At 42.6% G+C, this 13,934-nt stretch overlaps 2 protein-coding genes across 2 annotated transcripts; both read left to right on the top strand.

The window, feature by feature from the left end:
* Nucleotides 1-888: 888 nt before the first annotated feature.
* LOC114797611 (alpha-1,3-mannosyl-glycoprotein 4-beta-N-acetylglucosaminyltransferase C) lies at nucleotides 889-6,924 on the top strand. The gene is made up of 5 exons (XM_028992498.1): nucleotides 889-1,033; nucleotides 3,053-3,155; nucleotides 3,529-3,666; nucleotides 4,212-4,338; nucleotides 5,117-6,924. Exons 2-5 carry the CDS (start codon nucleotides 3,075-3,077, stop codon nucleotides 6,247-6,249), a joined length of 1,479 nt encoding a protein of 492 aa, XP_028848331.1. The 5' UTR covers nucleotides 889-1,033; nucleotides 3,053-3,074; the 3' UTR covers nucleotides 6,250-6,924.
* Nucleotides 6,925-9,208: 2,284 nt separating this feature from the next.
* Nucleotides 9,209-10,385, top strand: LOC114798059 (thyrotropin subunit beta-like). Its single transcript, XM_028993437.1, has 2 exons — nucleotides 9,209-9,373; nucleotides 10,122-10,385. The coding sequence occupies exons 1-2, from the start codon at nucleotides 9,209-9,211 to the stop codon at nucleotides 10,383-10,385; spliced, it is 429 nt and encodes a 142-aa protein (XP_028849270.1).
* The last annotated feature ends 3,549 nt before the right edge of the window (nucleotides 10,386-13,934 follow it).

Genomic DNA, 13,934 nt, shown 5'->3' on the forward strand with positions numbered 1-13,934 from the left:
TTTGTTTGAGTAGAGATGTGCTTTTGATGTGCCATGCACTGTATATTATTTTGTTGTTTTCTGTTGCGTTGAATGTGAATAAAGTCACCATTCATCTGCACTTGCATCCTTCGGCGCCAATCATTTCCAGAGGCATTACAATAAAAGAAAATAATAACAAAAAAAAGTGAAGTGATTTTCATTTGTGATACACAGCAGCACAGCACATGGTGCACACAGTGAAATGTGTCCTCTGCATTTACCCCATCACCCTTGGTGAGCAGTGGGCAGCCATGAGAGGCACCCCGGGAGCAGTGTGTGGGGACGGTGCTTTGCTCAGGGCCACCTCAATGGCTCCTTGGCGGATCAGGATTTGAACCGGCAACCTTCTGATTACGAGGCCGCCACTGCCCCAAAAAACACACCCAACACACACACTATATACAACAACAATATAGATAGCGTCTCAGCATACATGAATTCAGAGTGTATTTGGTAAGAGTTTGAGGAGTTTACCCTCCCAGGTAGAAACTAGATGCCCTCATCTGTCCACAAAGCCCATTACATCCACGTCCTTCAGTGGGGGTTCGAGGTTCGAGGCCAGGTTGTCGTTTCCCTCAGGATCCGCATCAGCCGTGTCTCTCGTACTGAGGTTAAGCGTGTAATATAATGTACTGGGCCCGGTCATTTAATCGCCATTTTTCGTCTCTATTGCGTGGCGTGCTGCCAGTTCCTGCACAGGAACTACTTTTTCCACTTCACGCTATGCAACGTCCCCACGATCATTTCCGCGGCGTGGCGTGGCGTGGCGAGCCTGCCGGGGGCAGGAAGTGAGTGGAGATGCCCGCGGCGGGGACGTTTCTGTAACGACGGGAGGAATAAGGAGGAATTGAGGCGTGTTCTGCTCTCGCCTCTTCATCTCCACGTTGGACCCCGACGTCGGCTGTTTTCGGGTGAGTTGTCCGGTGGGAACAGCCGGCAGCAGCCCGGCGTGTGGCGAACTCGCCGGTGAAGCAGAAGACCACGAAGTCCCAGGTTCAAACTACAGCCGAAGGTCTTTTACTTTAAATTCTTTTAATTTTCATGCTGCTAAATGACGTTTCTCAGACGCCCTTATCCAGAGCGACTTACAACCTGTAGTGACAGCGACAGTCCCCCCCTGGAGACACTCAGGGTTAAGTGTCCTGCTCAGGGACACGATGGTAGCAAGTGGGGGTTCGAACCTGGGGGAGAGAATGCCAAGAGTGTGTAAAGCAGTAATCAGAGCAAAGAAACTAGAATATAAAACATGTTTTCAGTTATTTCCCCTTTTTTTGTTAAGTACATAACTCCACATGTGTTCATTCATAGTTTTGATGCCTTCAGTGAGAATCTACCAACGTAAATAGTTATGAAAAAATAAAGAAAGTACATTTAAAGTCCCCCTATTATGATTTTTTAAAATAGTTTTATATCGGTCTTATTGGGACGTGGGGGAGAGCGGTGGGACGTGGAGAAGAGAGGCGGGACGTGGAGGAGGTAACCTTTTGGGAATTTTCCCATCTGGGGAGCTGCAATAAAGAATGTCAACTGAGTTGATTACCAAGTTTAATTAACCATGCGCGTGGGGGGGACTCACAAGAAGAACTCCCACTCCCAGGTTTAAAGTGAGATACAGTTGTTTTCTGACTGCCGCTGCAGTAGCCAAGACATTCTATGACCAAAGGTGAATGTCACACGACACGTGAAAAGTCCAGGCCCATAAATTTTTTTTATTTCACACTTTCCCCTTATGACGTCATAAGGGGACAAATTCCAGATCCGACTGTCTGAGCTGCTTCTCTCTGAACGGTGAAGTGTAATGACCAAAGCTCTCTTTAAACCTATCACCATTTCTAGCCACTGCAGGACCATAGACAGGCTGGGGAACTTGTATTAACTCGTATTAAATAACCTCACAAAGTGAAACTTTCATAATTGGGGGACCTTTAAATAACGTGGTGAGCTTCCTCTGATCTGGCATGCATTCTGGCCGGAATTTATTTTTTTTTATTGTACACGCTGGTAGGTTGTAGTTAATAGTACAGCACGCCTACTTTTCTTCCTGAATAACTGCTTATTTCCATGTAACACATATCTCAATATGCAACATTCAACTGTTTACATCAAACCTGAACGTTTCCTTGCTTATTTTCAGCCTAGCGCGCGTAGTGCGTGGAGCAAAGCATGCTGGTCCACCCACAATAATGTCGGACTTTTAAAAGCCGTACTTGTCAGGTTTGGGCCGGTTTGGGCCCAGCTTTTAATTACAGCTCTGGGCGTCTGATAAATGCTGAAAGTGTACAATATAAATGTAATGTGTGTGTATGTGAATCGGGGTGGAACTGATTATGTGAGCAGTCATTTTTTCGAATCCATTTTGCTGCCGATGGTCAGGTTATTGTGTAACAGACCCCTTCAACGACACTATTATCACCATGCAGTTCACCTTTGAACAGGATGGTTCAGTTTTATTATAGGGAACAGCAGTGGGTGGAGTGGCGCGTTACACAGATCACCCAGGAAGCAGTGTTGATCAGACACCCTTATCCAGAGTGACTTACAATCAGTAGTGACAGGGACAGTCCCCCAAGAGACACTCAGGGTTAAGTGTCTTGCTCAGGGACACAATGGTAGTAAGTGGGATTTGAACCTGGGTCTTCTGGTTCATAGGCGAGTGTGTTACCCACTAGGCTTCTGCCGCCCATCATGCATCTCACTACGCAATTCTGTTTTTGCAGAATTTACACAGAAAACATGATAATGTCATAATATGTTGTTGCTTTGTTGCTCACCATGAGCAACATATAATTTTAATGAAACCAGTAGAGCTGGTTCAGTGGCACTTCCTCCATAAAATTCTGGTAACGTAATGACTGTTTTGACTAACTTTTTTGCGTTCCAGGATTGCCAAGCAAAGGCTGCATAGAAAAAGTTTATTTCCTCTTTCTCATGCGCGTAGCCTGCATGTTTGCATACATCATTTGCACTCTCTATGCATTTAAAAGCAAACTTAAACCTCGACACAATTTTGAATTTCTCCTCTTCTCTTCAGCAGCCTGGGGAAAGCTGTGGTTATGAGGTGCTACTGGAACCGGGCAGTTTCTCTTCTCATCGCAACATGCATCCTGGTGTTTCTAATGAGCAAGATCTCCGAGGTAGGCACGACTCAACTGGTGATCGTGAACTCTAAAAGTATTACTTTTTACTTTCGTGAAAAACAAGGATAGGCTAAACCTTTAGGTATGTGTTGGAATGAGTAAAACATTACATTTTATGGTATTTCGTTATATAATATTTTATATCCCCAATCCCAGAAAGAAATGTGGGGTGCTGTTTAAAATGTATATAATAACAGAAAAGCTCATAAACTCATATTTTATTCACAGTAGAACATAGCAGACCTGTCCAAAGGCATTTTATTATTTCATGAAAAATAGCTAATTTTCAATCTGATGGACATCTAAAAAAAATTGGGGCAACAGAAGGCTGGAAAAGTAAGTGGAACTCTTTTGGAATTTGGGGTTACAGAGAGTAATCACCACAGAGCATGATCAGGGCGGCAGAATGCTGCACCAGGTCAGATCTACCGCCTCTGCCGGACGCTCACCCCAGGAGATGCAGAACCGGAGCATCAGAGGACAAGGATCCAAGACTCGTCCCTCCCCAGTAACTGACTGCTCGACCTGCTGAAATCAGCCAAATGGTTCAGGAGTCTTATGGCCAAAACAGAGAAAGACTCGGGAGGAGCTTCTGCTCACAGGCCATAAGACTTCTTAACCAGGACATGCCACCACACCCACTCACAGAACTCCACTACTGCAAACATCACGTTTCTGGTAGCGCTATCTACATAACCAGCAGCTAACTCATTTTACTTTGGTGATGTTATCTTCCATTCATATTTATTAATTGTTTTTCTAATACATAGATTACAGGCTAAAAGTGCTGACACACCTTCTCATTCAATGTGTTTTCTTTATTTTCATGACCATTTACGTTGGTAGATTCTCACTGAAGGCATCAAAACTATGAATGAAGTTATGTACTTTATGTACTTATGTACACATTGAATGAGAAGGTGTACTGTATATTACCATATATATGGTATTGTAACTTACTTGAATTAATTAGATTTTTTTTGCAGTCTTATAATTGATGATGAATAAAGAATCTTGAGTTGTGTGTACTTTTTGTTTTTTTGTGCTGTTCAGTTCCAAGCAATCAGTGAGTCAAAAATCATTGCGAGGACCGTGTGGCAGTCCCAGGAGAAGATGCGAAGTGTCCTTCCTTTTAATCTGACTATACAGCTTCTCGCCGGCAAGCCTCTACCATACAAGCGTAAGTCAGAACAAAGCAGTTCACTTGTTGCTCTGATTGTTCCAGTTGCAGTACGTGGATTGATGTGATTCGTTGAATTGCTCTGCTGCTAATCATCGGACTATAATGTATCATTATTAGGGTTGTAGGGATTAACTGGTTTTATTCTAAAAAATAAAAACACTACCGCAATCCATTAGCAAACTCGGACAACGCTACAAATTATTTAGTTCATGTAGTGTTGTTGGCTACTGATTGAAGATCTTTGTCTATAACAAGCTTTATGTTTCCTTCTCTGGAAGTCTCATAAAAAGGGAATTTCAAACATAGCCTGTTTGTGACAGTCCTGAAATGGTAAAGCGTTTGTCTGCAGATCACGGTCGTTTTAAGTAGGGTGATCAGACGTGTGGGCGAGTTGAATTTTTGGTGTCCTCTCAGACTGTGCAGACAGTGTTCAGTAGTAGCGACAATCTTCTGTCACCTCATCGTTCAAGGCTGAGCTCAGGAAATGTGAACATTCTCACCTTTTTGCACTTCAACTTCAACTGATTTGTGAACTGTGAAATGTGAAAGCTCTAATCCGGACAGGTTTATCATTATTTTCTTGTCACTTCATTCAAATTAAGGATTTTGAGCTTGATGTGCACTTATTTACATATTTAATTTTTCAAACTGTCCAAAAACTGCGACAAAATAAATTCACATAAAAAAAATCAAGATAATCATGAAATCTGGATTATTTAGTTGCAACCCTGATCATTATGATCAATGGCTTATGAAGGGCGCTGTTGTCTTCCAGAATACCTGACTGTGGGACTGTCTTCAGTCAAGAGGAAAAAAGAGAGCTACCTTCTGAACACTCTGCAGTCCATCTTTTCTCAGTCTTCCCCAGAGGAGCTGGCTCAGATAGTGGTGGTGGTCCTTCTGGCTGAATTTGATGCAAACTGGGTGATGGAGACCATGGAGAGCATTTCAAAGCACTTCAAGGACCAGCTGGACCAGGGTCTGATGTTGGTCATCCACACACCGCAGGATCAGTATCCGCCCCTGGTCGGGCTGAAGAGGAACTTCAACGACCCTCCGGACCGGGTGGCCTTCCGCTCCAAACAAAACGTTGACTACGCGTCTCTGGTCCACTTCAGCAGAAATCTGTCCGACTACTTCATCATGCTGGAGGACGATGTGAAGTGCTCCAAAAGGTTCCTCACAACCATTAAAAAGCACATCCATTCCAGGGGGAGCTCACCGTGGGTGACGCTGGAGTACTCCAAACTAGGATACATTGGGAAGCTGTACCACTCCATGGACCTGCCTCTCCTTGCACGTTTCCTGTTCCTCTTCTACCAGGAGATGCCTTGTGACTTCCTCCTGTCCCACTTCCGGACCTTGCTCATGCAAGACAAGGTCATTCGCTACCAGCCTTCCCTCTTTCAGCACATGGGCACATATTCGTCTTTCCAGGGCAACTTGAATCACCTGAAGGACAGCGATTTCCATGAAAGCCCTGCGGATAACCCTCCTGCTGACATTCACACAGACATCATTTTCTACCAGAATCACAGGCCAGAAAACGCCTACACCCAAAGCTCAGACTTCTTCTGGGGAAAAGCTCCGACTCTCACAAACTATTTTCTGGTGGCTTTCCACTCTCCTGTGATTCTGTCTCGGATTGTCATCAACACAGGATCAAAGGAGAAGAAGGATTTTATTTCATCTGCAGTGGTGGAGGCTGGACTGGTCTCAGTGAGGACCGGAAAGGGCCTGAACTGTTTGGAATTTTTCCTTCTTGGCTCTTTCAAGAATGGCCAGTTTGAGATGAATGATGTCCAAAAGGTGGTCAAATCCCCGTTCTCCTGTTTGAGAATCAGAGTGACAAAAGACCACGATAACTGGATTATCATACAAAACATATACCTCTGGACAGCCCGTTAAATCCCAAAGAGAAATTAATAAACGTGCCACACTGCCTATATGGACATGCCAAACACATATTTTAGAGCGTTGAGATCTGTATTTTTGTAGTATTTTACAATAAGAATACTGCAGGATTTTTTTAAGGTGGACTCCTCGTTTATTTCTGGTGGCCCCTCGTCCTTTCATTGCAATTTCTCTTTTTGTGAGAAGCATATTTTTTACAATCAGTTTCACCATATTTTACAGTATAATCAGTATAAATTCGGAAAAACACGTTAGAAATGGCACGGTAACATTTCATTGTGACCTGTTTGTGACAAAACTGCTACGTATCATATTACGACTGGGTCTGTAGCGCCAGGATGGACGTTCTAAATTGTGAAGTGTTTGTCATTGTGATACACAGCAGCACAGTACATGGTGCACACAGTGAAATGTGTCCCCTGCTTTTAACCCATCACCCTTAGTCAACAGTGGGCAGCCATGACAGGCGCCCGGGGAGCAGTGTGTGGGGACGGTGCTTTGTTCAGTGGTGCCTTGGCGGATCCTTAACCACTAGGCCACCACTGCAACACACTCTCCCGTAGGTACAGCTGCAATTGCCTGTAAACCAGAGTCTGATTATTGATGCTTGTGATGTCAAGTATGTTACCATGTAAGTTTGAGAAAACAATATTGTATTCATGAAATTTGATTAATTAAATTATTTGCTGTATGTTGGAAAGTGACTGGTCATTTTACACACATATTTATATATTATACAATTTGTGCTTTATACACAAATACGAATAACATCTGTCATCATATCTTTTATTATCTCAGCAACATATTGGCGGAGTTAAAATAAATGTTCCAAATTATGGTCGAAATGAATGTGCTTAAACATGAAAAGATTAGATGATGATGGGGGGAATTAAAGGGTATGATGTTATCAGATGCCAGAATCAGAGAAATCCCTTTTTCTCCCCCCTTGAGGTCCCTTTTGAATCCCTTGGGACGCTGTTGCCAGGGAGCCTGCCATGACCAGGGTTAAAGACTCACATATGCCACTGTGCTTGATAAGGTGCTGGGGGGAGCCGGTGAGAATTAGGAGGATTATGATGAGAAAACATGCCTAGCTCTCCTACCAGGTGGATCAAGAACACGTGACGTGTGGGTTCTGCCGTTCACCCCCCCGATAACCCCAAATTACCAACAAGCGCTCGGAAACAATAATACAGAAAAATCACTTATCAACATAACCAATATTAAAGATAGAGAGATCGCCAGTGCTGTTTAATGGGACCCAAACACTATGGCCTGGGCAGTTGCAGTAGCCAAATTTAACATGAACATGTATGATGTTTGGATGCCCTTAGAGTACAAATACTTTTACATCATACATTATACAATGTATAACAATCAGTCCCTTTGCTGCCTTGAGCACTTTCACCAAATGTCGGGAATCTTTGGAGCTATTTTGCCATTATTTTGTCAGCCTGAAGTGGTGATGAGACTTTTTTTTTTTTTTTTTCAATGCCAAAAAAGTCGTCAGGCTTGCAGAATAAACCATGGCTTACTAGAACTTGGCAATGGAATCTGTCTTTGGGAATGTTGTCTTGCTGATGGGGAAGGAGGTGGAGCTGGTGCATGAGGCTAGACCTAGTTGGTCTCACTATACACATAGTGGAGGCATCTCTCCCACTCTGGACGTCCCGCAGGTGTTGGTATACTCAGTGTTGGAATCTGTTTTTGTGAATTTTCTCCTACAGTATTACTGTACTCGGTACTCAGCCTTCTTGGAGAAAGTACCTCAGCATTTAGTACTCCTAAATATTGATTTCAGTCCGCATCAATGGGCAATGATGGAGTATGAGTGAGAAACCTGATTGGGTGCATTTATGTCATAAATAAAGAAGATTTGGAGGCAATGAATTGTTATTGGACTCGGAAGTCAGCGATTGGCCAATATAAACGGCAAACCTTGCCGCTTACAGGCCACTGAAAATGTCTGGCCCCTGGTAAATGTATCGGTTTGGTAATCTGGACCAACAGAATTTGCTATAGCTTAACCCCAAGCACATCAGTTTGATCTGGATTGCAATTTGGTGTTTCTGGGCACCCGAACCATTTTTGTGCTGATTAGAAACAAACAAACAAAAAAGTAATAAATATTAAAGAAAAAATTTAAATACATTTATACGTATGGTTTAGATGAACAGATGAGAATTCCAAAAATATTTCATTTCTAGAACACAACAAAATCAAACATTAAGCAAGGGCCATTCTAATGGCAGGGGGGATGAGGGAAGCGTAAAAAAAGCCAGACCTTCCTTCTACTTGAAGGACCACCTGACAGTATAGGGAGTTCGGCCGAGTCCTCCTGATGTTACAGAGCTCGGACGACTTCTAACGGGTGAAGTCTGGAGAAAGTGACCCGGTCCGTGGGTCTGTGCAGGGCGTCAAAGCCATGCGGGCAATACGCAGTTCAAATGACGTGAAATTAACAAATCAGTTTGAAAGATGGTAAAACTGTTGATGAACAGGTTAAACAGATGAAGTATTTAAAGACTTGCTCTATTCTAGAGTCATACTAGAAATAAGCAGCCATGTCTTCTACAAAGTTGAAAATGTTTAACTAAACTGGCAACATGCAGGACGTGGGGACGTTTCAGTGGCACTTCAGTTGACTTGAAGCGGGCAGGGGGTTCACGTTTGTTCTGAGGGAAGATAAGGGAGCGTGAGGATCTGCGAGGATTATGATGAGTATAAAAGCAGCGGGACGACTGAACAACATTGCCAGCATCCTGCAGGCAAAGTAAGAAGACAGAGAGTATTCTAACTGAGGGTCATTCTTCACGTTTTGAAGCTGAAGGTAGGCTGTGTGAGTGAAATCAAGAGCATGAATTATGAAAGGGATGTAACGGATACACTTGATTGTCTTTTCAGAATTTCCTCCAGGTAGGGGTCCACAGTTTTGTACGTGGAGTTTATAAAAATGGGCGTGGCGGTGTTGGCTCGCAGCCTCGTCCTCGGGCTGCTGGGAGTGGGGGTTCTCCAGGCGTGCATGTTGCACAACATCACCCTCCACATGGAGAGGCATGAGTGTCATCACTGTCTGGCCATCAACACCACCATCTGCAGTGGACTGTGCTACTCTCAGGTGGGGAGAGTTTTTAAATACGTCTCCTGGGCCATAAACCCATAGATTAGTATGTTGTTATGATTAGTATGAGTAGAATATTGGTCTGTATTTCTATTTAAACATATTACTTGAGAAATATAGCTAATGTCAGATTTAATAATTTAATAATGGACACATTAATATAAATTAACCTATCCAGTAATCCAATGAAAGGTTCCAGAAACCTCTTTCCTGTATTTATTCCATATGTTTAGTGAATTATACTTAATAGTTTGTTATGGTGAAGAGTACCATAAAGATTAATAACTGTAAAAACTAGTCATTTGAAAGATCACTTTTTGAAAATGACTTTTCTCATATTTAGTAATTAATTTGTTTGTCATATGTGTAGCAGGTCAGTCTGACAAATATTAATTTCTGACATATCTGACAAATATTACTATTAAAATGTCATGAAGTGGTTTGCTCATTCAATGTATATTTGGGTTTGGATGCTTTAGTAAAAATATAGTTTTACATTTTAAATGCAAATTCAATTGCTTATTGTTCTTTTGAATGCTCTGTTTCAGAAAAAGTTTAATTAATGTATTTTGTCCTTTACTAACATGGATAATGAGAGAAAAAAAAATGAACCTATCAGCCACTATAACATGTTCTAAACTTACTCCTGATTAGCTTAGTCATTGTTTTCATATTTGAATATTTAACACTGATCCTTGGTAGAAAATCACACCCCTCATCACCCAGCCTCTTGTCTTTCTTTCAGGACACAAACATCAAAGAGTTTGTAGGAAAGCGCTTTCTGATCCAGAGGGGCTGCATCCCTCAATCGGTCGAGTACCATGTAGCTACGATGTCTAGGTGCCCGAACCACATCAACCCTCTCTTCTTCTACCCAGTGGCCCAAAGGTGCCACTGCTCCAGGTGTAACACTGACAAGGCGGAGTGTGTCCCAAAGACCAGGATGACTTTCAAGTGTTCCAAACCACTCCACTCGGTCAACACAAGTTCCTTCAGAGGATTACCTTAAAAAAAAGCGTCTTTGTGTTCCACTCCCAAAACCACCCATTCAAATGTATATGAAACAGTTTACCAAAAACTCATACATTTAGACTCCTCTTTGTGTTTAAAAGACCTAACACGGTGACTGTTGTGTACTGAAACATAAATGATAATTAAACGACTCTTTAACTTAACACAATCACATATGTGTGCACTGACCAGAAATATTAAGGCTAGAGTGATCATTTGTATTTTTTCATGCCTCTTGGAGCTTATCTGTGATATATCACTTTACATCATATTGATTCATCAATCGTGTGAAAGTGAAGTGATTGTCATTGTTATACACTGCAGCACAGCACAAGGTGACACAACAAAATGTGTCCTCTGCTTTAACCATCACCCTTGGTGAGCAGTGGGCGGCCATGACAGGTGCCCGGGGAGCAGCGTGTGGGGTATATAAACAGTTTTCCCATCTCTCTTTTTATGAAATGGCATTTAAATGAACCTTTAGGACAAAAACAATATCATCTTGAACATTCAGACAAAGCTGTAGTACAATTTGCATTCATTTCAATGCATTTACTGTTGGTTCTTGTGGCATTTTAAGCCATTTTGAATAAACTGTAAAATAGTCAATAGAATAGAATAGTCATCCATTAAATTGAGCACGATTCATGTGGTAATGCAGCAGTCACAAAATACCAGGACGCACCAGGTCACAGATAAAGAATAAAGTAAAAAAAAACATATATTTTTTTAAATTTACATTTTATTGACAATGTGAGTGTGCAGGGTATTATTTATCTGTCTTGCGTCTTTCACATCTGTAGTGCTGTGTGATTCATGTCTCACCTCGTTAATCACCCAGATCCATTAAATAATCCATGAGTCACGAATCTGAGGTCTCCATTGAACCAAATCCCAACTGCACCATGTCCAAATTGGTAAACTCATTCATCTTATAATCAATAAAACATCAATTACTACCATAAAAGTTCCATAATATCTGGCAGTTTCTTTGCACCTGCTGAATCACTCACAGATGGGTTAGCACTCCTCAGCAGAGTCAGTACATCCGGCTGTTCCTCTGGCTGGAAATTCTGATTCACACTGAGTGGCTCAGATTGAGTCATTTGTCATTTCTGCTGGCCACTTATCTGCGTGATAAGCAAGGGGATGTATGGCCATTATACATCCCACTCATGGTACTGATTGCGTTGTCCCTGGTACTCCAGTTGGTGGGCGGAGACTAGATATTTTCACAGGTGAGTGGGATGAAGTGGGATTTAGTGAAATAATATTTTGCCAGATGTGGTCATGTGATTTAGTTGAACATGTGAGAAACAAGAAAACAATGGAACAGACTGACACCACAACTTCTGTCATGGTCTTAACCATTGTGGTTATAAACATATTCATAACAGCATTGTGGCCACTTTGAGTCCACTAGGTGAGGATCGCGTGTCCAACTACACCCTGTTTCCTGTTTAGTAGGGCTGCTCATGTTAAAAAACTACTTCCTAGGAGGAAGAAAGCCCCCGTCTTGTCTTTAAAATCAGTGGCTTGCCTAATTTAGACACTGGCTCAGGGTGCCATGGATATTAGTTTGCTTCTGCTGATAACAGCATTCAACAAGGGGCATGTGTGGCCACATTTTATTCCAATTGTTCTGTTTATCCTGCTGTCACTGGCATTATAATTCTGTCATATGATGTCATGTGATTCTCTTTTGCAATACTGAGAGTGAAGAATAAGCAGACATGGTATAAGACTGACATCCTTGCACGGTCTGCATAATTGTCGTTGTGAATGTATTCATCACAGCAATGTTGACAGAATTAAATATGCACGAGCTGCCAGCATCTATACCAAGAAAAAGGCCACTAGGTGAGGATCACAGGTGAGGATCACATGTCCAACCCCACCCTGTTTTTATTTTAGTCTTGGAGTTCATGTTGCAATATTCATGAATGTATTACAAATATTCAAGACATGAAGTGCAGTTGTGGCCTATAGCAGGTAAGCAGGTTCGTAATCGAAGAGTTGTGGGTTAAAATCCTGAACTGCCAAGGGGCCTGTAACAGAGCTAGCACCTGTTACCAGTACTCTGAACAGCCATATAGGGTAACCAAATGGTGTTTGGTCACAGGCGGCGTGGTAGCGGTGAACATTTGCACATCTCTGCTCTTTTTGCACATTCTTGCACATTGTGCACATGTTTGTCTTGTCCAGTTATGTCCTGTTTGACCTGTTCATAGTACAGAAAAGTTCTACTTTTCTCCTGTAGAGGAACTTGTACAGTATTTAAGCTTTAGTTTTAGTTTAGTGTGTATACACATACATATTTTTCTTTAATGATTGCACTAGGGAGGGATGTCTGTGTGAAACATTATTTCAATACACCGTATACTGTTGTACTGACAATAAATCAATCTTGAATCTTGAATTTTGAATCTTGACATAAATCGTAATTCAATGTCAGTATTTTATTATTTAATTACAAGCCTATTAAGACTGGCCCAAGTTTTTGGTTGGGAGAGAAGGGTGACTGGCGAAGGAGAGGGGAGAGAGAAGGTGAAGGAGAAGGTGACCTGGAAGCACCTACCAGCTCCACTGAAGCAGGAGGAGAGGCAGAGCGAGCTCAGCAGAGGGCCAGTTCTCTGAGTCAGCCAGGCTGATGAAGGTCCTCATTCAGTCGCAAGTTGCACAGGAAGAGCGAATGGAGCAGGAGGTGGTGCGACAGGAGCAGCGATGGAGGACAATGCAGCATCAGTTCCAGCAGCTCCAAGGCCAAGGGGGCCATGTCAGGGCAGCCACCATCACCGCTCAGCTATCCTGCACAGGGGGATCTGCAGGTCCTCCATTACAGTACCACTGAGGTGCCACTGAGCAAAAGCACCTTCCCCACACACTGTGTGCCTTTCGTGGCTGCCCACTGCTCACCAAGGGTGATGGATGAAACGCAGATGACACATTTTGTTGTGTGCAGTGCATTCACGAATTAGAGGTGTCTACATCAGCGTGTTCATCAACTCTGCTCTCTGTGGCCTGTGAGAGTGTGTCATTGATGTGTATGTGACGTTGCAGCAGCGCCTGCACACGATGTCCTCCAGAGGTTCATGATCTGATTGTACAGCCACCATACACATGCTGATGGAAGCATTTTGTAGCAAACACGATGGCTAGAAGCCATCTGAAGCTTTCTGAATTTGTGCGTACCTCTTCTCTGTGTCTGTAAGAGCACGGCAAGCAGGTTCCCAGTCCATCTTGTAGGGGCGAAGGATGTCTGATTAACAAACTGATTAACAGTTCCTGTTGGGGTGACCAATCAGATTTCAAGGGTGGCCAGTGCTGCCCCAGGCTTAGCCCACCTGGCATAGAAAATGTTACAAGAAAACAATAACCATCAAATTCCTTACTACAATAAAATAAAACAACGGATAAAAATATAATATAATACACTTAAATTCATATTTTCCACATACTCAGGGAGCCGCGCTGTAGGGATAAAAGAGCAGCAAGTTGCAAACCCCTGGTCAAGTGGATTTATAATTACAATATCAGTCTTCATACA

The sequence above is a fragment of the Denticeps clupeoides genome, chromosome 10, assembly GCF_900700375.1.
Source record: "Denticeps clupeoides chromosome 10, fDenClu1.1, whole genome shotgun sequence".
Lineage (NCBI taxonomy): Eukaryota > Metazoa > Chordata > Actinopteri > Clupeiformes > Denticipitidae > Denticeps > Denticeps clupeoides.

What these genes read in the sequence shown, in the direction of transcription:
- LOC114797611 (XM_028992498.1), top strand. Translation starts at nt 3,075, where the DNA reads ATGAGGTGCTACTGGAACCGGGCAGTTTCTCTTCTCATCGCAACATGC. An exon ending in CCAAGACTCGTCCCTCCCCA is followed by an intron (nt 3,667 to 4,211) that starts GTAACTGACTGC and finishes TGTGCTGTTCAG; the next exon opens with TTCCAAGCAATCAGTGAGTC. An exon ending in CAAGCCTCTACCATACAAGC is followed by an intron (nt 4,339 to 5,116) that starts GTAAGTCAGAAC and finishes GTTGTCTTCCAG; the next exon opens with AATACCTGACTGTGGGACTG.
- LOC114798059 (XM_028993437.1), top strand. Translation starts at nt 9,209, where the DNA reads ATGGGCGTGGCGGTGTTGGCTCGCAGCCTCGTCCTCGGGCTGCTGGGA. An exon ending in GTGGACTGTGCTACTCTCAG is followed by an intron (nt 9,374 to 10,121) that starts GTGGGGAGAGTT and finishes TCTTTCTTTCAG; the next exon opens with GACACAAACATCAAAGAGTT.